Raw genomic sequence first — 23,539 nt, forward strand, 5'->3', positions numbered from 1 at the left:
TTGGGGAGCCCAGAACTGGATGCAGTATTCCAGTTGTGGCCTCACCAGTGCAGAGTAGAGGGGGAGAATGACTTCTCTCGACCTACTAGCCACACTCTTCCCTATGCAGCCCAGGATTCCATTGGCCTTCCTGGCCGCAAGAGCACACTGCTTGCTCATTGTCATTTTGCTGTCTACCAGGACCCCCGGATCTTTCTCTTCAGAACTTGACTCCAGCAGGTCCACACCTAACCTGTATTGGTGCCTAACATTCTTCTTCCCCAGGTGCAGGACCCTACACTTTTCCCTGTTGAACCTCATGAGGTTCTTCCTTGCCCAGCTCTCCAGCCTGTCCAGGTCTCGCTGGACGGCAGCACGGCCCTCCGGGGTGTCAGCCACCCCTCCCAGTTTGGTATCATCAGCAAACTTGCTGAGGATACACTCGGTCCCCTCGCCCAGGTCATTGATGAATATGTTGAACAGGACTGGACCAAGTATTGACCCCCGGGGGGCACCACTGGTTACAGGCCTCCAGCTTGAACCTGCTCCATTAATCATTACCCTTTGGGTCCTGTCACACAGCCAGTTCTCAATCCACCTCACTGTCCCCTCATCCAGCCCACACTTCCTTAGTTTCCCAATGAGGATGCTATGGGAGACTGTGTCAAAAGCCTTGCTGAAGTCAAGGTAGATGATATCTGCTGCCCTCCCCTCATCCAACCAACCAGTTATAGCATTGTAGAAAGCTATCAGATTGGTCAAACATGATTTACCCTTGGTAAACCCATGTTGTCCACTTCCAATAACCCCCCGCTCTTCAACTTGTTTGGAGATGACATCTAGAATGAGTCTCTCCATTACCTTCCCAGGGAGGGAGGTGAGACTAACTGGTCTGTAGTTCCCAGGGTCCTCCTTCTTGTCCTTTTTGAAGACTGGAGTGATGTTGGCCTTCCTCCAGTCTTCAGGCACCTCTCCTGTTCTCCATGACCCTTCAAAGATGATAGAGAGTGGCCTAGCGATAACATCTGCCAGCTCTCTCAGCACTCGTGGGTGCATCCCATCAGGGCCCATGGACTTATGAATGTCCAGTTTGGCCAAGTGGTCCCGAACCTGGTCCTCCTCTACTGGAGGAAAAACTTCCTCTCTCTATACCCTCCCCCTTGCCTCCAAGGCCAGAGATTCATGAGGGACAGCCTTAGCAGTGAAGACTGAAGAAAAGAAGGCATTCAGCAACTCTGCTTTCTCCGTGTCTTCCACCACTAGGGTGCCCATCTCATTCATCAGTGGGCCCACATTATCCCTAATCTTCCTTTTACTGTTTACATACCAAAAAAAACCCTTTTTGTTATTCTTAACTGTAGTGGCCAAGATGAGCTCGGCTTGAGCCTTGGCCCTTCTGATTTTCCCCCTGCATATCTTCACCGCTTCCTGGTATTTCTCCTTGCCTGCCAGGCCCCTTTTCCAAAGATCATAAACCTTCTTTTTGTTCCTGAGCTCCAGCCAAAGCTCTCTATTTAGCCAGGCTGGTCTTCTTCCCTTCCTGCTTGTTTTTTGGGATTTGGGTATGGCTCTTTCCTGGGCTTTTAAGAGTGCCTCCTTGAAGTACGACCAGCCTTCCTGGGCACCTTTGCCCTTCAGGACTGTCTCCCAAGGGACATTTTCAACCATGCTCCTGAAGAGGCCAAAGTCTGCCCTTCGGAAGTCCAAGGTGGCAGTTTTGCTGGTCCCCCTCCTTGCTTCAGCAAGAATTGAAAATTGTATCATTTCATGATCACTCTGTCCAAGACGACCTCCAATGTTTACATCCCCCACAAGACCTTCTGAGTTAACTATCAGCAGGTCCAGTAGGGCACTTTCCCTAGTCGGTTCTCTCACCAGCTGCGTTAGGAAGTCGTCTTCCATGCACTCTAAGAATCTCCAGGACTGTTGCCTCTCTGCTATGTTATATTTCCAGCAGATATCTGGGAAGTTGAAGTCCCCCATGAGTACAAGGGGGAGTGATCGTGAGGCCTCTGCCAGCTGCTTATAGAATATTTCATCTGCCTTTATATCCCAGTTTGGGGGTCTATAACAAATTCCCACCACGATGTCTGCCTTATTGGTCTTCCCCTTAATTCTTATCCATAGACACTCAACGCTGTCATCATGCATATTGCTAAGTTGGAGGCATACAATACTGCCCTTAAGATAAAGGGCCACCCCACCACCTCTCTTTCCTTGCCTGTCCCTTCTGAAAAGTTGGTAACCATCACTCACAGCACTCCAGTTATGCGAGTCCTCCCACCACATTTCTGTGATGGCAACCAGATCATAGTTTTCTTGCTGTACGATGGCCTCCAGCTCCTCCTGTTTGTTACCCATGCTGCGTGCATTCATGTAGATACACTTCAGCTGGGCTAATCATCCCACTATTTTGCTGGGAGGGCAAGCACTAATTCCCACCTGTCCATGTGCAGACATTTCTGCAGTTACCATCTTATCACTACTCATGTCTTCACTGCCACATGTGTCCTTCTCTCCCACATCAACTGCCGCAACAGGCTGCAAGGCCGTGCTGGCACCTTTACCTACTAGCACTGGCACGCTATTCCCAGGCACCACTTTAGTAACCCTGGTTCCAACCCCGTCCCCCTTCAAAATTAGTTTAAACCTCTCTCAATGAGCCCTGCTAATTCTTGTCCCAATATCCTTTTTCCCCTTTGGGTTAGGCTTCCCCCACCTGCTGCCAGTATGCCTGGTGAGCTGTAGATCTGCCCGTGATCAAAGAATCCAATGTCCTGCCGTTTACACAGCATCATTTATATTTTACATGTGAAATAAGATGTGAATGTAAAGTACAATCTTAAAGTAATTACTGTATTCAGTATTCAACAGGAGTTTATACTATTTATTCCTTTTGCTCAACTGCCAGCTACCCAACAGCTGCACAGTTTAGGAGTGCAGAGATTTTCTTCTTTACCATGGAACTACACTGATTTGTACCAAACATGGCAGTCTAGTAATTAATCGAATCTCTGCCACCAGGTTGTTCCTAGTGTTACCTGTTTATATGAGCAACAAGGGTTTTTTTGAGATCTAGCATGATAAATCTCAACGTTGCCATTTCTAGTTTGCTGAAGAGTCTTTTATTCTCACTTTTCCCAGTGCCTAATGACTTCCTCTTGCTTGACTTGTCTCTCCTGGCTGACCCAAGCCTCCACCTGTGCAGTCTTCAGATGTGCAGCCCATGACTTGCACAGGTTTCCTGGTTTTCCCACAAGAGGTCAGGGTTGTGTTATTAGACTATGTAGCCAAAGCAACAATTAGCGCTCATTTCGGTCATTTCATTGTATTGTTATTCCTATCTACAGAGTGAGCAAGAAAGTTTCAGCCTAATGTTTTTATTTAAAATGTAGTTGCTACTCAGACTTCATCATTATTATGTCATTGGCTTTCTTCCCAAATGCACTAAAACTTAGTGGTTGGTGTTAGAAAATACTGCTGCTACCTGTACGATCACAGATGGAAATCTTTTACTTAGGTTCTGCAGTGTTCCCTGTACATGGCAGTTAGACAATTTAACCTCAGAGCAAAAAAAGCAGAAGGATTTGTAAATTTCTTTTTCTGTGGCTTTGCATTCCATTTCATCTAAATCTTACCGTCCCATGAAAATAAACTCTGTTTTCTCATAGGTTTTCTCATCATACAAAAGACAGTACACATGATGGCTAGGCTGATTTCTGGTGTGTGCTGATGGCCTGTTTAGCCATTACATGGACATTTAGATGCTGTCACTTTGAAAATTATAGTTACAAAAGGGTTCATCTCACTTTTCCTTTAGGATGAGTAGAACTAAGGGGGGTCTGTAGTCCTTGTTAATTAAAAGCAAAAAGGCCCACTTGTAGGACCTTAGTAACTTAGATATTTTTACACTCTACAAATGTAGTTTAAAAATCAGCCAGTGTTTTCAGAAGTACTATGAGAACGTTTTCAAAGAGAAGAATGCAGGAATGATGGACAGGGATTATACTGCATAGGTCTTGTTTCCTTAGAAAACCACGCTAAAAATAAAAAAATATCAAGTAGAGTCAATGTGAGAGGGATGAAAATGGTAGACAAATTCTGACTAAGTTTCTCATCTAATAATTTATCCCATAGACCTGATACGTGATAAAAGTAAAGTAGACCTTACATAATGAAAAAACTTAGTGTAGCACAAAACACTGTTTACACATATTTAAACCACTTAGTTTTATTTCTGATTAATGTCTGTAATGATATACAGTCTGCTAAGTCATTAATTAAGCATGTTTTTTAACTTTATAGATGTACTTGTTAGGACATTTATTGGACAGCAAACAGATAATTTTAAATGGGAAAAGGTAAAAAAGAAGGAGGAAATGGGAAAAAAAGGGAAGGAGAAGAAAAAGGCACGGTAAATTTGAAAAGCACAGTGTGTGATTTTCTATTTTACGGCCAGTGTCCTTATGTGATTATTGCTTGGTGGCATATTTGAGTTGCCCAAGGATAGAAATGCTGATACAAACACAATTTTCAGAATAATTCAGATGGAATTAATACTTACAGGCGCTTCAGTTCTGAAAGTCCATAGAAGGCCCCTGGCTCAATTGTGCTGATCAAATTATTCTTCAGATCTCTGGAGAGACATAATAGGAGGAGCAATTAATTATCACTTTGCCTACTGTACTAGTTATACACGAGTATGAAATGCAATGAAATTATAACCTTTATTTGTTTCAGATAAGACTAAGAATGAATTTCTTTTAAATAGTAACATCAAAAACATTGCATTATTTGCAGTTTAAGGAAACATATTTTTCCGAGTAACATGGTTAAGGTTAGATGTTAAAAAAATATATCTGCTTGTTTTAATTCTTCTCCTACTTATACTTTTCAAAACAAGCTTACCAGTCATTCTTGCCCCAGGAAAAATATTTTAATCAATGAGTGAATAAAAAAAATCAGTCAGCAAAGCAAGAGCCTTTTAGTTTGCTTATTCATTGTGCTGTGCACTTTACACTTAATAAATTTCTCGTTTCCACCTAACGTAGGCAAAGCAGTTGGCATGTGAGACATAAACAGATAGGTCAGGTTTCTGTCCTAAAATACAAGCAATTTCTCATATTTGGCAGGTAGGTGCTTCATCTTGCACTTGGTGACAATCCAGAGGATTGGTTGTTGCGCAGATAAAGAATATTTCACTGGCTTTAGTAATCTCTTCTGCTCTTGGCACAGTGCTTGGAGCCATGACATTGCTCTCAGCTGAGTCCCCACAGAGATTTACTACTGAATTGTCTCAAGACTTTTGTGATGTGAGCCCTGAGGAAATGCCTTCAGTGTAATTAGATAAGCAGGCCTAGGAGACAAATGCTGTAAATTCTTGTAGAGTCAGTGTTCATCTCCTGACAATTTGCAATTCATAGGGAATGACTGGTGTGCAGTACTATTAGTGTTGTTCCTCACACTGGCCACTTCCAGGATATTACAGCATATACACTGCTTGACTCTGCCAAAGTATGGATATATCAACAGCCACAGGAGTCATCTTATTTATCACTTTTTATTTATCACTTTTTATTTTACTGCAAATAAAATGAACTCCAGGTGAAATCTTGGTTCCACTAGCTGTGATTGCCCTCAGCAGGGGAAGATTTCATTCCCAGTGTTTAGTTCACAGTAGCCTATATTTTAATTTCAAAGTCAAAATCATAAATAAATATTTCTGTATTTTGGTAGTAATTTTTGCAGATATTTTGAATACAGTTCCAAAAATTTTTGTGTCACACCCGTTTCATTTTAGTGATGATGTTGATGAGTGGTCTGTCTCTTACAAAGATCTCAGTCAGACTCTTAACCGTCAAGTTCAGCTTTCAGCTTGCAACATGTAACATTAAGAGTTCTTAAGAAAGTGGTAAAATATTCTGATTACTTATGTACAGGAACTTTTGTGTTACATATAAGAAATGCAGAGCTATCAAATGCATAGCAGACCAAGACCACAATTTTGATGGGAAAAAACAACCCTGGAATATCAGTTCAGTTTAGAAAATACAGATACTCAGTTGCTTAAGTTGTAAAATCCTAACTGTAAACAAGATTCAAGGTAATCACTTAGCATTTGTTAACGTCTACTCAGCTCAAAGTTTATGCTGCATAATCAGTAAGGTATGATACACAGGTATGATACATCACCTGTCCAATAATTTTAATTACCATTTCTTTGTTGCAACTTGCTCTACACAGTGCTTTCATCATGACTATGTGTTGCACCTGATCTTGTGACATATTGAAAGAAGAAAAGGACCAGGAAAAAGGTACAAAAATTGAAATCAAACAATAAGCTATGCTTTGAGACTTCTAAAACTGTAAGTATTGCAAAGCATAGAGGTTTACTTATTAAGAGTACCTGTAATTAACTTAGCTGAAGTTACAAGCATTCATAAAGTTATGAAATATATTAGCAAATTTTTTAGCCATGCATGTCTGAAAATCAGTGGTTTAGTTTCTTACTGTTTTGATCTGAGCTTCTTTTAGATATTTCAAAGTTCCTTTTTTCAATTGCTTTTTTCACTAATAAACCATTACCTGACTCATTATGCAAATAAACTCAATAAAATATTATAATCTCAGTCCAACATAAATACAACGGATATTACAGGAACATATTAAAAATACAACAACTATTCCAGTTGTCCAGTACTGATGTAACTTTTAAACAGTGACACATGACTGTATACATACATAGATACTTTAAGCATATGCATTACATGGTATAGGTCATTCTTATTTGTCGGAGCCACAATGGCAATAATTGCTAAGCAATTGCTTACTCATAGCTAAGCTAGTAAAAAGCATAAAACCCAGAAGTGCTTCCTTTTCCCTGCTGCTGTGCAGTACCAAGATAAGTATGCCTCTACTGCCTGGGAAAGAGACTGAGCCCAGGAAATTCCCCATAGTCTCAAGAAACCAGCAATATGAGCCAGCAGCAAGGGGAAAAAAGGTGGCACACAGGAGGGGATCAAAAAGGAAAGCGTCAGTTCAGGAGACAGGTAAAGGTGACAGAAAGGGGCAGAGCCCGGGCAAGGATGTTGATGGTGATTTGAGCGTTCACAAGAAAGCTGCACAGTCTATGGCTAATTTTAGGCATAGGTCTAAGCTCTTTCCTTTCTCCTGGAAATCACATAGGCAAAACAATAGCAGAAACACAGGCGTCGGGGTTGGTGCTTGCACTTGTTCTTATCTGGCAAAGCACACAACAACCTAATGCACAACAGAGAGGAATTGGGAGCTACAGCCACCCTCCTGTGCGTGTTCTGCCCTTCTTCCTATTCCCTAATCCAGGCAAAGCAGTTCTCTTCCTTGCTTTGTCCCCTTCCCTTCTACTGGATTTGGATGAAAGTGACAGCAGCTGATTTAATCACAAATGAAATACAAGGAATGATGTTTGTTATCATGAAAACACTGTCTAAGAATTGGAAGAAGCTTTGGGTTTTTTTAAATTCATTTTAGTTCCCTGGTACCAGCAGCAGCTACTACATCTTTCTTCTGCCTTCATCAGCTCAAGAAGTTGTGACTGTTCCTTTAACTCTGAATTTTCCACACCTCCTCATAAACAAAACTGTTTATACAAAACTTCTGCAGTCTCTTCTTCAGAGTCCATCAACTCGCAAATACAAATCAGTATGTTTGGTATAACTTAATCTACATGAGCGTATTTTCCTTTGATGGTTTAGGATACCTGCTGTATAGGTTAGACAAAGCCTTGGGCTTTTTAACCTTCAAATATTCAATACTAAACAGTTTGGTCTGCTCTGGTTCTGTTCACACCAAACACCAGGGCTGAGCTTTGGACAGCAATACTGACAATATCCTCATGAATGAAATGTAGATGCTTTTGCTTGTACAGGGTGTTAAACACATAACTACTCAGGTTGAAGGAATTTCTTTAACTTGCACAGGTGAGTCCACATAGAGCAAATTGAAAGGACACTGTTCTCGTTATGTGAACTTCTGTATTCTTAAAATTTAAAATACAAGCAAACAAAACAAACCTCCCAACCCAATACTATACATCGTTTGGACCTGTGCTGATTTATCTCAAGCTTTCCACTGGGACACATTTGAAAACCACTTAGAGGCATAATTCAGAGCAAATAGTCACATTTTAGGGAGGAAAAATAGACAGTTTTAATCATTAAGCTTTATATCGATTACACACACATTCTGTGTTAACTGACAACTCATCTAAATGCTTTGCAAGTTGTAATTAGGTGAAGTGATTGTCTCTTATAGCCAGCAGTGGTAACAGCTCATAATAAATATGAAAGAGTTAGTATAAGTGGCAAACTGTTGGCAGGTGAGTTTTAATGCCAGTCAAAATAATTAAATAGGCAAAAGGTCTTCCATTTATTGAAATCCTCTGCGTTCTAGTTTATGGAAACTCCGCTCTGTTTCCCCATAACTTGTAACCACATAGGAAAAACCAGCATAATCTTAAACTATCATCTACAGGAAGAATAAAGGCCAGTTTAATTTAGGAGAAGGCAGACCATTTCAAGGAAAAGTGTCCATCACTTGCACTGTCCCAAACAAGACATCTGGTCTCCTTATTTTGGAAATTAAACTTAAATTAGGTAGGCCACTTTAGTAAAAATATTCTCAGAAAATTGTAGGTGATTATACTACCCACAGTCCTGGCACTTTCTTAATAATTAGTATTATTCCATGATGTTTCCTTGTACTTGTGGCCTAACAAAATAGGTGTTTTCTTTCTCATTGTCCTTGAAGACTAAAATGTGATTAAAATAAACAACTAAAATTATCACAACTGTTAATCACTTACAATTCTTACTTTACATTAGGAGAATCTATTTTCTTGCCTCTCACTTGTATTTTTTACAAAATTACTTTTATTAAAATATTGAATTAGCTTCTCTCATTTTCTAATTTAGCAAAGAGTTTGTAATATTGAAGCCTTATAGCAATGAGTATCAACTTTCACTGAGCTAAATAAAGAAACCAGAGTAAATTTGCTTGTATGTTTACATTTTTTCCCCAAGAGCCGCTGCTGAGGTTTGGCAAAAGGTCATGATCCAAGGCACACCAAATAGCAGCCCAGCCTGGGCCACACACATGCACACAGGCATACATACTGCGCAAGCGACTTTATCACCAACCAAAAATAAAAGAAAAGGGAAAGAACCCCAGTATAATAATATTGAATGACCACATCACGACCCAGTTAAAGTCCAAAAAGAAAGTATTTTCTAACTAACAGTTATGGTTTTGCATAATTTCTGATGCAGCATTCTAACTTTAAAGTACCTATTCTGAATCTGAATGATGTGTCATTAGTGGTGTGGGTGTATATATCTAATGGCGTGACCTGAAAATAAATCAAAACCAAGTGCCTTGTTCAAGTACAGATAGAGGGAAGTTAGCTGTAGTCATAACAACTGCAGCACTTACATCAAGGCTGCACAGCTGCACAAAAATAAAATGCTACAATATTTATTGAAATATGTTTCCTCTAATTTTATTACAGTTGCTAGATATACTTGCTGCATCATATTCTGATCGTAACTAGACCTGAATAGCTAAAAGAACAATACGGAATGGATCGCGTTACTGTTAAAAACCAATCACAAATGGTTACAGTAAATTAACAGAGGAGAATTTCCTTTTCACTTACAAATTTGAACTTACATAAATTATATACAATAACCATCAAGCACCATCTTCTTATACATATGTAGAAAATTTGTATGTATATGCAAATAAGAGTCTCACAGGTAAGAACACTCGAGGATTCTTTTGCTAAGTATCACAAGCTGCTGGGAGTTTATCATCCTACACATTAATCTTTGAACTGACCTTAACTTACTAAAGATGTTTAAGAGGAGTTACCTCAACAAAACCAGCTGACTTAAGGAGGAGAAATCTGTGTTTGAAATATTAATTTCCTGATGGCTTAGCTGAGAGGTAAATGAAACAAGGGGAAGAAGCTATGATAGGGACTTTACAAGAACATTTAATAGCTATGCGAGGCTTTTCAGCTATTAGATGTTTTCCATGGCCAAATCCCTGATTATCTAAATGTGTTCTTGAGATTCTTGATGCTTCAAGTTCACAGTATGAATTTACACAGTATAAAATATAGTCGGAAAAAAATCACTAAAATATGCAGTCTATTAACAAAAGAATCAATTTATCTTAAACTACATTCTGACATTTTGGGCATTTTGTACCAACATCTATGCCTTCAGACACTGCAGATTCTTCCCCCAACTTACAATATATGTACTGTAGATATTTTGAAAACATATTCATAACAAGAATGTTCAACTAATTCCAGTACTTTGTTCAAATTCCTGACATCGATATCTCTTTCATAAAAAATTATAGGTTGCACCAAGAGGACATCTGTGTTTAGAAAGCTATCATTATGGTGCTGCAAACTTTCCAAAAAAGCTCTGAGAAGAGCAATCAGTTGTTGAGCAGATGCCAAATACCAGTGAAATATGACTGACTTTCCACATTTTGCATATTACTATGAAACAACAACAACAGGAAAAAAAAAAATAAAATAAGGTCACATCTTCCACTTCTCTCTCATGCAAAATATTCCAGCTAAGCTAAATAGTACCTTTGCCTGAGAAATGAATGCAGACAGGATCCTTGAAGAAGATTAACTTTTAAAACATCATTCTGATCATGGCGGTAGGAAAGAGGCATAGCCAATGATGAAAGACAACACTTAGCACCTATCCTGCAGTCATGGCAGTGACTGTCAGAGTTAGCAGTCACAGAATCACCAAATCACCGAATCTTCATTGTTGGTGGTGGAGTCTCCATCTCCGGAGACATTCCAAACCCGCCTGGACACGTTCCTGTGCAACCTACTCTGGGTGGACCTGCTTTAGCAGGGGGGTTGGACTAGATGATCTCCAGAGGTCCCTTCCAACCCCGTATCATTCTGTGATTCTGTGAAAGGACCTCTGAGATCACCGAGTCTAACCACACACACACAAAAGACCCCCACAATCTCGGGCACTAGAGCATGCCCTGAAGTGCCACATCTACACATTTCTTAAATACCTCCGGGGATGGGGACTCCACCACCTCCCTGGGCAGGCTGTTCCAGGGCCTGACCACCCTCTCAGTAAAGTCATTCTTCCTAATATCTAATCTAAACCTCCCCTGCCCCAACTTCAGACCATTTCCTCTGGTCCTGTCATTATTCCCTTGGGAGAAGAGGCCAACACCCACCTCTCTACACCCTCCTTTCAGGGAGTTGTAGAGGGCAATGAGATCTTCCCTCAGCCTCCTCTTCTCCAAACTAAACAAGCCCAGTTCCCTCAGCCTCTCCTCATATGACTTGTTCTCCAGACCCCTCACCAGCTTGGTGGCTCTCCTCTGGACACGCTCCAGCAGCTCAATGTCGTTCCTGTAGTGAGGGGCCCAGAACTGGACACAGCACTCGAGGTGGGGCCTCACCAGTGCCCAGTACAGAGGCACCATCACCTCACGAGTCCTACTCACCACGCTGTTCCTGACACAGGCCAGGATGCTCTTGGCCTTCTTGGCCACCTGGGCACACTGCTGGCTCATGTTCAGCCGGCTGTCCACCAACACCCCCAGGTCCTTTTCTGCTGGGCAGCTCTCCAGCCACTCTGCCCCAAGCCTGTAGCATTGCCTGGGGTTGTTGTGACTGAAATGCAGGACCCAGCACTTGGCCTTACTGAACCTCATACAAAAATGTGTTTGAAGACATTTCAAACGTAGCCATACAGTACCTGTAAGAAGCCAGTGACCCATTATTATAATTTGATGGCCTGGGTAAGAGACTAGCTAGATGGCTGCACTCAAAGGTCTGCAGTCAATGGCTCAATGTCCAAGTGGAAAACTGTGACAAGTGGTGTTCCTTGGGGTCAGTACTGGGACCAGTGCTGTTTAACATCTTTGTCGGAGCCATGGACAGTAGGATAGAGTGCACCCTCAGCAAGTTTGCTGACGACACTAAGCTGTGTGCCGCGGTCAACACACTGGAGGGAAGAGATGCCATCCAGAGGGACCTGGACAGGCTTGAGAGGTGGGCCCATGCAAACCTCATGAAGTCCAACCAGGCCAAGTGCAAGATCCTGGGCCACGGCAATCCCAGGCACAAAAATATAGGTTGGGCAGAGAATGGACTGAGAGTAGCCCTGAGGAGAAGGACTTGGGAATGTTGGTGGATGAGAAGCTCAACATGAGCCAGCAAAGTGTGCTGGTAGCCCAGAAAGACAAATGCATCCTGGGCTGCATCAAAAGAAGTGTGGCCAGCAGGGCGAGGGAGGTGATTCTACCCCTCTGCTCCCCTCCTGTGAGACCCCACAAGGAGTACTGTGTCCAGCTTTGGAGTCCTCAACATAAGAACATAAGAAGGACATGGACCTGTTGGAATGGGTCCAGCAGAGGGCCACAAAGATGATTCATAGATTCATAGATTGGTCCAGGCCGGAAGGGACCTCCAAAGGTCATCTAGTCCGACCTCCCCGCAGTCAGCAGGGACACCCCCAACTAGACCAGGTTGCCCAGGGCCTCGTCGAGCTTCACCTTGAATATCTCAAGGGAAGGGGCCTCAACCACCTCCCTGGGCAACCTGTTCCAGTGTTCCACGACCCTCAGAGTAAAGAACTTGTTCCTAATATTCAATCTAAATCTCCCCTTCTCCAACTTAAAACCATTGCCCCTCGTTCTGTCACTGCAGGCCTTTGTACACAGACCCTCCCCAGCCTTCCTGTAGGCCCCCCTCAGGTACTGGAAGGCCGCTATTAGGGCTCCCCGGAGCCCTGATCAGAGGGCTGGAGCACCTCTGCTATGAAGACAGGCGGAGAGAGTTGGGCTTGTTCAGCCTGGAGAATAAAGGTTCTGGGGAGACCTTCCAGTACTTGAAGGGGGCTACAGGAGAGATGGGGAGGGACTCTTTATCAGGGAGTGGAGTGATAGGATGAGGGGTAATGGTTTTAAATGGGAAGAGGGAAGAAATTCTTTACTATGAGGGTGGTGAGACACTGGAACAGGTTGCCCAGAGAAGCTGTGGGTGCCCCATCCCTGAAGGTGTTCAAGCCCAGGCTGGATGGGGCTTTGAGCAACCTGGTCTGGTGGGAGGTGTCCCTGCCCATGGCAGGGGGGTTGGAACTTGATGTGAACTTGAACTTTAAGGTCCCTTCCAACTCTAACCATTCTATGATTCTATGATATTATCAAAACTTATTTTCATCTCCATTGTTGGTGAATGCATTGTCGGTCACACATTGTAGTCTGAGAAACAGGCAGGTTAAACAATATCCATTACATGATATCATCAATAACACCCATGAAACTTCAGAGCTCTTGTTTGTTGTCTTTTTGTGATGAAAGTGGATATTTAATCTACTTTCCAGAATCAGAAAAGTTATGACTGCATTGCAGTTAAGTTTCAAAACAGAAGGATAAATCTTTTTTTAGATTAGTTCTGCAAGATAATAAACATAAACATGCACATAAATATGGACCGTAACTGTCCAAAAATTGCCTGCTTTTGCAGACACAGAGGCTACAGGTCTTTTGTTTGTTTAGGATTTTGGTGCATGTTGATTATGCATTTTCCTTTAATTTTCTTTTTTAATCCAAGCCATTACTGGTTGGATTACCTAAAACAATAGACCCTAAGGATTTGACAAAAAAATAACTGCTGCCCATTTAAGGTACTAATGAATGATCAGAAGTTTCAATCCAGTCACTTGATGGCAATAATTACATATAGAACAATAGAAAGGTCATCTCATTTTTGTTGTTTAACTTAAGGATGATGACTCGTTCACATCAAATGTGCTATGGCAATTTGGCAGTTTTTCATTATTTAGGAGCATGCATTAAAAAGTGCCAATAATGGCAGCTGAAACAAAACAGGTACAAGCTTTACGGCAATTTGCTTGCTTCAAAGTATCCCACAGAATGTTACAATGTATTTCATTTTAATAGTAATAATCATAGAGCAAGACTATAAGGCTCGGAGTGTTTTAATTGAAGGAGCAATATGACAAAAAACATCTGTAAATCTTGGTAAAGCAGGATAGACTTTTCTTGCAATTTTTTTGTTAATACCTTTTTATAGATGTATATATTAGAAAATAACATTTTAAAAGATTAATTTATGCAGTATAAACTCTAGTTCCATTCTAAATATGGCATCAACCAATCAGAATCTGGGATGAGGATGCAAAGGTGTTTGCTACCTGCCTTTAGTTTAACATTTTGTTATTGATAGCCGAAATGCATTTTCTAATAAAGAAAAATCATCTATGCTTTTCAGATTCATTTTCTTTGGTCTGTTTGCAAGAAGAAAAAATTCATCAAAATATTCAAATTCCAAACGTACACAACTGTTCCTATATATGTTTTCTTTTCCTGGAAAATGCCACAAAACCAGAGATGTATGGTGGGGTCACCTTAGGTCTGAAAGTTATTGGCTATGTAGGTTCAAAAGTACAGGCTTGGCAGTTGTAACTTGGGGAGTTGAGACAGAGCGGCCGTGTTGTCCAGCAGAAGGAGTCCCATGGATCAGTTCCATGGGGCTGAAACAAGGCTCAAATGTCAGAAGCAATAAATGCAGAGGGAAGCACATAAAGTGGATTTCAGTCTCCACAGCTTTGCAGGCAGCTCCACAGTGCCAGCAGAAACCCTCATGGGTGTTGGCAATCATGCCCTGGTGTACAGCAACAGATTTGGTGTAACGCTGATTACGATAGCAGAGCTTGTGTCTATCTGTGACTATGTAGAGGCATGATGAGTGCAGAAACCTTTGGTGGCTGAAAAGAGCCAGAGGCTTCCTTAATTTCTACACCCATTGGGACTTCTCTGTGTGTGCATGCCTAGAAGGCAGTTCAGCATGAGCTAAGTTTCTCGACATGTATTCCACTCCTTTTGAAAAAAGGCTAACCATTGTGGGAAAAAGAAGAAGAAGAAAATCAGTTCTGAGAAGAATTCCAAACTGAGAAAATTGTTTGCAAAGAAAGTGGAAGAGTAGAGGAAGAAAGTATATTATTCTTTTTTTTGTTTGTTTTTTGAGTGAAGTGCAGAGACCAAACAAAACGTAATACAGACACTTAGAAAGTGAATAAAAAGTACTGCCGACTGAGAAAGCTTTAAACTCCAGGGTAGGAATGGTTATTCCTTATTTTAAGACTGCCATGATTTGCCTGTTCCAGATTTCCAGAAATGTGTTTTTAACACCCTTAGCTCAAATTTCAAACTCTGGAATCAAAGTTTAACAGCATCATTATTGAAACTTTGAAAATGAAATATTGGGAATTTATCCAGTATTTTCAGAAGTGCATCTGATTTAATTTTCCATAGTAAAATAGGGAGGTTTATACTAAATTATCAGAGGTATCAGGGTAATCAAAATGTGTTTTATTATCTATGAGAACCACGAAATATACAAACCATGGAGTTTTGCATGGTTTTGTTTTAAAGGAAATATTTGGTCCATTTTCTTTTACTAAACCAATATTGACTTAGAAGAATACAAGCAGTTCTATGTTGAATTTCAATTTGAACTTCAGAGAAATATTTTCTTCCATGGCTTAAAAAATCCAAAGAAAAGAAGAAAGAATTCCACCGTGAGCTGTAAAGGAAAGATAGTTACCTGCAGATGGCCCACAGATCAGCTTAAAGAAGTTTCAGGCCAAAAATAAGAGTTTACTACTCAGTGTAAATCAATAAAATAAAATTTTCTTGCCTATAATGTTTATTTTATTGTAGTGTTTTTGTAAGACAGAAGTAGAACACTTCTAAAAATAAGGTGATTCAAGTATAAAATGTCAAGGAGGGACTCCATCTTTCTGCCTGCTTGCTTTTTCTATATTATCTCACTAAAAGAGTAAGAATCGTAATTAATGATATACAAAGAACGTAGTCACTGATTATATAATGAAACTTGAGTGAGCTTCAGTCGTTATTTAGATCATGAGGGGAGATGGACAGGACAACACTGCAATAACCTTCACCCCTGTCCAGGAACGAGTACACTCAAAGATATTCTTCCTATTTACCTGGGAACACGGCAATGGCCAGATACATTCCAAGATCAGCTAGAGCAGGAAGCTTTTTCCAGATAAGGAGGGGAAAAAATTAAGAATAGAGACCATTTGAATATTTAATTCAGCCAATGTTAGAGGGAACACTAATTACATAGAAATCCTGTCAATTTAAATGATCAATAAGAAGTGATTTAAGGATATCAGGGTAGAACTGTCTATCAGCAGTTTAGCTCAGAGGAATTAAATCTTGGTGAAAGACTGGTCTGGGAATCCTTCCCCGGAAGCCTCTGTTTTATATAAACTAGGGCTTTAGTGATAACTTAGACAAATTTAAGTAATTTTAAAAACAACTATGTGTGCCAATAAGAAGGCATGCAGAATTTCTTCTCCTGAAGAAATTCAGGTTAATGAATATCCTCTTCAACGACGCTGAAGAACTTCCTTGAGTGTATTTACTGCACAGTTTTTACATTTGCACTTTCCTGCAGGTACTTGCAGAAATTTTAAAATACTTTTTGGCTAAAATTTCATGCGAAATTCAGATGAATGATAGAGCAAACTAGAAGGCTGAAAAGTAAGGAGACAAGAGGAATGTATATGAATGTACAATTTCTACACATTCTTTAAGCTCATCGCCATATACTTTATATGCTATACAATCCATATGTTGTGAGATTTTCAAGTAAAAATTGTTTTAAACAAATTGAACAAAATATTTCTTCAACTTTAAAAGTGCCAGACTAATATTAATTTCAAGTCAAAAAAAACTTCTCTTATTAAAAATAAAAAGAAGTTGGCCCATACTTTAAAACTTGTCCCTGGTGGTCCCATTTGAAATGCTATTTTTCAATAACTTCCATGCTTTGTTGTTTTTTCCTAGTGTTTCAGACAAAATTACAGGTTTTAAAAACTATATTTTGTTTTGTTTATATAAATGTCTCATTTATTCACCTCTAGAATATGCAAAGATTATTAAAAAAACCCAACAAAATTCAACACAGTCATAATAACACACAATAGTAGCTGAGGCCACAGGAGCACCCACAGGTCTTCAAACTCTGAAAGCATATGGAGGATGCTTTCTCCATAAATGAAACTCTGAAAAAATGGAGGAAACGGGAAAGGAAGCACCAAAAAAGGATGCGGGGATAGAAGGAATATGTTACTGTTGGAGATAGTTATTCCTGACCGCTGCTAGTATGTTTTGTTCAGTTAGGTATCACTTCCTTTTCTATACTTCTCACTGCATAGAGTTATAAAACTTCTTTTCGCAGCTTGATTTTTCATACCTTCCTTCATGGCTTCTCTTATCCTGACTTCTTCACATTGCCTCTCCATCAGCCCCTCTGAAATGGTGGTTTGTTTCCACAGTCTTCCTGCGTAAGGCCAGGGACCCAGATATTCTCTCCCACATTGTTTATTCGTTCAAAACCTCATTCAGGCATGAAGGGGGCAGAAAAGCCCACAGCTGCTTCGGGGAGCCACAACCCAATTCCTCTGCTCCCTGCCTAGCCAGCTGTGCCAAGCTGGTTTCCGAATAGGTTATTTTATTTTCAGTTAAGTTGAGGAAGTGAATTAAGGATGGTATTTCTCAGTAAAGCGCACATGCTGTTTTGAGAATAAAAGCACACAGACAGGGGATTAATCAGCAAAGGATATCTCACTTCAAAGCTCAGAATCATGCCCGTGAATGATAAATCCTAATACAACCATTTCCCTACCAAAACAACCCGTTAATACTTTCCAGTGTTGCTAGAGCTTGAAGTATCAAGGAAGAAACTTTGGTGGCAGCAAAGGTGCTTTATGGTGGCTATTTTAACACATGTATTTATAAATCTGCACTTGATACATCTTCTAAAAGGATGACAGCATCTAACACAAATCATGTGTTATCTTAATGATATCACTACATAAAACGTCAGATGAGTATATCATACAGATGAGATGGCTGACTGCGCATCAGACTAACTGAACTATTTGTGGTCCTAATGGGAAACAGGAGCTTTGATGCTCATAAATTCAATTACGTGACTTCCTGAAATACAGCAAAACTTCAGGTTACATATATTTAAAAAAATATAATATATTATATAAAATATATAATATAAAAAAAAATTGTCTGTGATTTAGAGAGCTATATAAACTAACTTTACAAGTTAGTTTATTTTATATTCCTGTCATTTATGACTACTAATTATTGACTTTCTATATAGAATATTTTATATAACTTTTCTAATGTGCAATGCCCTGATAAATCTATTCATGACTATGCTATAGCGAAAACAATCTTAGTGTTTAATGAACCAGTTTGTTCAACTCTACAAGTAGCAATTATATTGCAACAAAATGATGACTTAAAAGCAAGTGTCCAGGCAAAACTCCTAAGAAACTCTGCAAAGTGTTTTTACGCAGCCTCATTTTAAAAGGTGTAGAAAAATAATTCCTTATAATAATAACTCTTATATCTAATAAATGTATCTGAACTAGTAGACTATTAGATTAATCTAGGTTAGGAATACAGCTACAGCTGAACTTGTACAGGTGCTTTGCACTGACTGTCAACACAGGAAAGATGCTTTTCTTTCTAACTTGACAACAAAAATGATCTACAAATTATGACCTTTCATTCCTGCCTACCATTGTCTAATACAACTTTCTGTCACTCTTTCTAAACAATTCACTCAGTTTGAACCACTGGGAATTTTCCCTATATTTATTTCACTTTGTTTACATTGCTATCCACTGAATTTCAAGCAGAAATTCCTGACTGTTGTCAAGTTCTGCACATTTTGTATTCATGCAACAATAACTGCAATGATTTTGAAGATGTTTTTCCATTAAAATATTTCCCTGGGATTATATTTAATAAAAATATATGTCTCATATTCATTCCTCACACTTTGAAACATTTTTTTCTTTTACACCTGAAAAGATACGTACAATATATTTTGCCATTTTAAAAAGCAATGAATCCAGTAGCTACTCATAAAACAGACCACATTACTAGACCATGATCTAAATGATGTTTAGGTACTAGGATAATTAACGTAACATAGATGACTATATAAAGGCAAAAATGTCTTGATTATATGAGACATGTAACGAACACAAAGATAATGACCATTGCATCAGAAAAATATGATGGCATAGAGAACTCTTCCAAGAATTTCAATTACATACTACATCCAGTTTTGATAATTATTTACATACTAATCAAGTCAAATTAGACCTTGTATTCCAAATGTCTCCTGCATCTCTTCATGAAGGAAACTTTCAGAGATGAGGCTTTTCATCTAGTCCTTCATAAGCTTTATTTTACCATACATCTGTAAGACTACACTTCTCTTATTCTTTCAAAGCCTCAAATAATATGACCAACAGAACTACATCCATCTATGGAAAATTCAGAAAGCACTGTAACATTTATTATTTTATCTTGATTTAATCACAAAGTTATATTTTTTTATTTGAAAAAAAATTTACTGTTTAGTATGCAGTTTGCATCAGAGTACATAAACATCTCAACTGGTCTTCTGCAAAAGCATCTCTCCTCAACAGCTACTTGTCAAGAAAATGAAATCTCATTCTGGACCCTGTTGCATCTCTCTCTCTCATTCAAAAACAGTAAAATATTTCTTCCTTTAGGAGAGATTTATTAATGGGGAAACAACGCTGTTTCAAACTAGCATTTCCTTTCTATGTTGCCATTTTTTTCAGGCGATCTCAAACCTCAGCTGAAACCCAACTAACAACTCTGTGCTTCATGCTGATTTCAATTCTAGATAACTGTGAATTAAAGTTCACTATAACTATTTGTGAACTAGCTGAATCTGACCCTTTTTTAAAGGATGACTGCGAATCTCCCTTACAGATGGCCTAATGTGAAACTGGTTTATGGGGAGCTGGTCACTCTTTGACTTTTCTAAGGCAAATACCAAATTTGGAATTTACCCTTTTCCTGAAAATAACTCAGCTCAACAGATCAACAACAGTTGCCAGAGAGTTCCAAAAAGAATGTATACATTGTTATATGCAATCTGTTATATTTATACAAGCAGTATCAGTGAAGAATGCTGGGACACAGGTAGACAAATCACATAAAGTATTCACAAATAGGAGTGCAAACATTTCTGCAGTAAAAAGCAGGACTGGATAATCTCTGCTTCAAATCAATTGACCTGAATGGCAGACATAATTTTCAACACTATTAAACACTCAAAGCATATCAAACTCAGATATGACTTAATGTTTGGCAGAACCACAGTAACATACACTGGCCACACAAAGCATGACGGAAAAAGTGTTGGCGCAGGTCCAAAAAAGCACTTAGGCCGACTAAAGTGAAACTTAAGTGGAACATAGATACTAAGTCCCAGAGTGCAATTAACAGCCCCCTCTTTACCTCCTACATGTCTGAATGGCCACAGGTATCTTAGTCTTCACTTTTCAAGTTCCCGAAGTGCAGAAATGGTGCTGGGCTGAACACCTCAGAGCTGGTCTCACACAAAAGCTCTTCTGGGATTTGCAGACAAGACCTACCCAAACCTGTCTCTCTGCATGGCCAGGCAGGCTAAGGGGATGCACTGAGCAAAGCCACACAAAGCACAGCCCAGCATCCCAGAGAACGGTGAAGGGGTGACGAAGTGTTGCCATCCATCTTTTTTATGATGACCTAGCAATTAGAGCTGGGGAAATGGAAGACACCGTTTCAGTACCGTGATTGCCCCAAGGGGATGTATACCTACATTTAAAAGACACAGGAGCTGAAGAAACAGACAGGAGTCTCTGTTCCCTAAAATAGCATTTCTGTATTTTATCAAATGGATGTTTATAGCACACCCCATTTTCTCCTTATTGATGAAATACCCTTGGCACTTGACTGCTTCTGTTTCTTTCTTTCTGGCCCCATAAATCTTAAATGCTTGACTGCATATTGGCACAGCTCTGCCTCACCCAGACCTACGTCCTGGTTACGGCCTTTCCCACCGAGGTAGCAAATGTGGGATGTGCTCACGCTGAAGAGGCTGAACGTCAGTCCTTTTCTTCCCAAGCAGATACTCCAGCCACTAGGCTGGTATAGAAAGAACAGAAGCAGAATTACTTTCTTTTATGACCAGGTTTCAAAAGAAAATATGGAGTCAGTTATGCCTATAAAGAGGAATGGCTTCAGAGGAAGTATGAGGTTGCAAATTCCAGTCCCACAAAGGCTTCTAACTTAGGGCTGTGCTGTAGAAAATCATGTCAGACTTCAGCATTTCTGTAAGCCACACAGTGCCTGTTCAGTCCTTCAGCACGATGGCTGGTTTGGATCCTCTTCTTAGACACCTAATTCTCCCCGTTCGCTCTATAAAGAGCTTCGGCCTCCAAAGACTAGATGAGAATTGCATTTTGAAAGCTAAGTATCTGTGCTACCCATGACAGTGCTGAGAACCACTAAGGCTACTGTATCTTGTTGCTGATGGGAGTCTCAGTGACTTCCTCAGTTAGCAAGCTGCTAAATTTTCTGTTTAAGGGCTGTATGTATTATTTACTACCCATTTGGCTGGGGCTTAGTTTGGTTTTAGCTGTTTTCAGATGGCTTCAAAATAGGCCAAGACTGGAATCAACTTTCTCTTCAATCCAGCAAGCAAAAACCGAACAAGACAGTGGCACCAAACCGGAGCAGAGAGCATAATTAATGTGACATGTGCTCCTTCCCAACGCAGAGGGCTAACATACACGTTTGGGATTGCAACTCAAAACTCTAAGAAGTAATGGCACAGTGCAATACCCCTAAGAAATGCTGCAGGCAATGCTTTGAAAACCAATCACTCCTCTTAATTTTGAAAAGACATGGAGCATAAGGCTAAAGACGATTTTGCATTTCTTTTCCCATATAGAGCATTTTTAAAAGGGTCAATTCTGGCAAACAGCGTTTTCCTGTGGAACAATATACACTGCGCACATATTCCACTCTTATCCCTTCCTTTCTGCTGGCAAGTGGTGGGAAAGGGCAACACAGAAAAGACGTCATCCTGTGTCTGTCCCCCACTCAGCACGCACTAACCCAGTTCTCCAAAACCTCATGACAGTGCTACAGCTCATTAAATTCAGCTGAAGGACGAGAACTGAGCTGCCCCACTAAATGTGCAGTTTGTGTTTACCAGCAAGAACACTGTATGTAGTGTTGCTTACAACATACTCCATAATATGGAAGCATTGACAATTTATCTATTCATATCAAAGTGAAACAGAGGCTGCTGTTCCTGTTTAAAACTGTTGCTCCTTGTCCTAATGGGAAAAGAAGAATATTAACAACTGTCACAGTGAAATCTCTGTTGCCATCAAAAGGTCATTGATTCAACAGACAAACAGCCTAGTGTTAATGATTTAACAAAACATTTTCCACACAGATTACATGCTCATCCATCAATATATAATATTTTTCACATCAAGAACATAAAGATAATTTCCTTTTAAAATGCTTATTACAAAGAATTATGTGCAAATCAAATATGATGCTTAAGTAATTATGTTCTTATCTAAAGAAACAAATTAGAAAGACAATTTAAAAAGAAAAAAATGCTGCCATTGTTTGTAAGTTCGTTAATGGGAGAACTGTCCTAAAAAGAGAACAATGTTGTTGTAGAATTTGATCAGCAGCGTCTTGATTTGAATAGAGCTATATGCAGGCAAACACATAGGCCTAGATTTCTTCACTCCCTTGTCTCTTTTTCGAGCACATACATGCATGAGGGAGAGAAGCTAAGAGGTGATCTTGATTTCATGTTAGTAAGTAGACCACCACATTCCTGCCAAGTGTATGAAATAAAATAAACTTTACACATTATTTCAACCATTCTAAATTCAGGAGAAATTAAACTCACACAATAACCAAAATAGTAAAAATCAGTTAAGACTGTTTTACTTACTTTGAAAATAAGCTTTTCAGCTGAAGAAATGTATGTTAAGAACACACTGATTCTGAAAATGTTAGCATAATAAAAACAGCATATACACATCTTTATTATTGTACATACAGAACCACCAAATGAGCAGCTTATCTCTTTCTCTGACTGGAAGTCTCAAAACAAAGTATGCCCCAAATTTTATGAAAATAATAATTAAAAAATTTATACATTTGTTTTAATAACATAATAACCTCAAATGCAAGCTCCATATTATTTTGACATTATATTTACAGTATCCTGCACTATGATAACTTACAATGTATTGTATTGTTTTAAAGAAATTAAAATGTAAATGATTTCTCAAAAGGCACACAGTCAACAAGTGAAAGTGATAATGGAAATGCTCTTAAGCCAGCTTCAAAAATACTTTGCAGATAAAAAACTCAAAATCTACAAGTTAAAATGCAGCAAACCATCATCATCAGACAAATTTAGCAGTTTTAGTTGCAACCATGTAAGCATTTCTCCATAACTGATGATGACAACACACTTGTTTATTATGTATGAAATATAAAATTTATGGCATATTTAACTATTCATTTTATT

The 23,539-nt window shown here is 39.4% G+C and overlaps 1 protein-coding gene across 1 annotated transcript in view; it reads right to left on the reverse strand.

Annotated features, from left to right (window-relative positions):
* Positions 1-23,539, reverse strand: part of LOC141472108 (adhesion G protein-coupled receptor A3-like) — a 283,689-nt gene that overhangs the window by 178,839 nt on the left and 81,311 nt on the right. The window contains exon 3 of the mRNA XM_074158920.1: positions 4,544-4,615. Within this exon, the coding sequence (XP_074015021.1) occupies positions 4,544-4,615 (72 nt within the window). The remainder of the gene's footprint in view (positions 1-4,543; positions 4,616-23,539) is intronic.

This window comes from Numenius arquata, chromosome 15 (assembly GCF_964106895.1).
Source record: "Numenius arquata chromosome 15, bNumArq3.hap1.1, whole genome shotgun sequence".
In the NCBI taxonomy this organism is placed as follows: Eukaryota; Metazoa; Chordata; class Aves; order Charadriiformes; family Scolopacidae; genus Numenius; species Numenius arquata.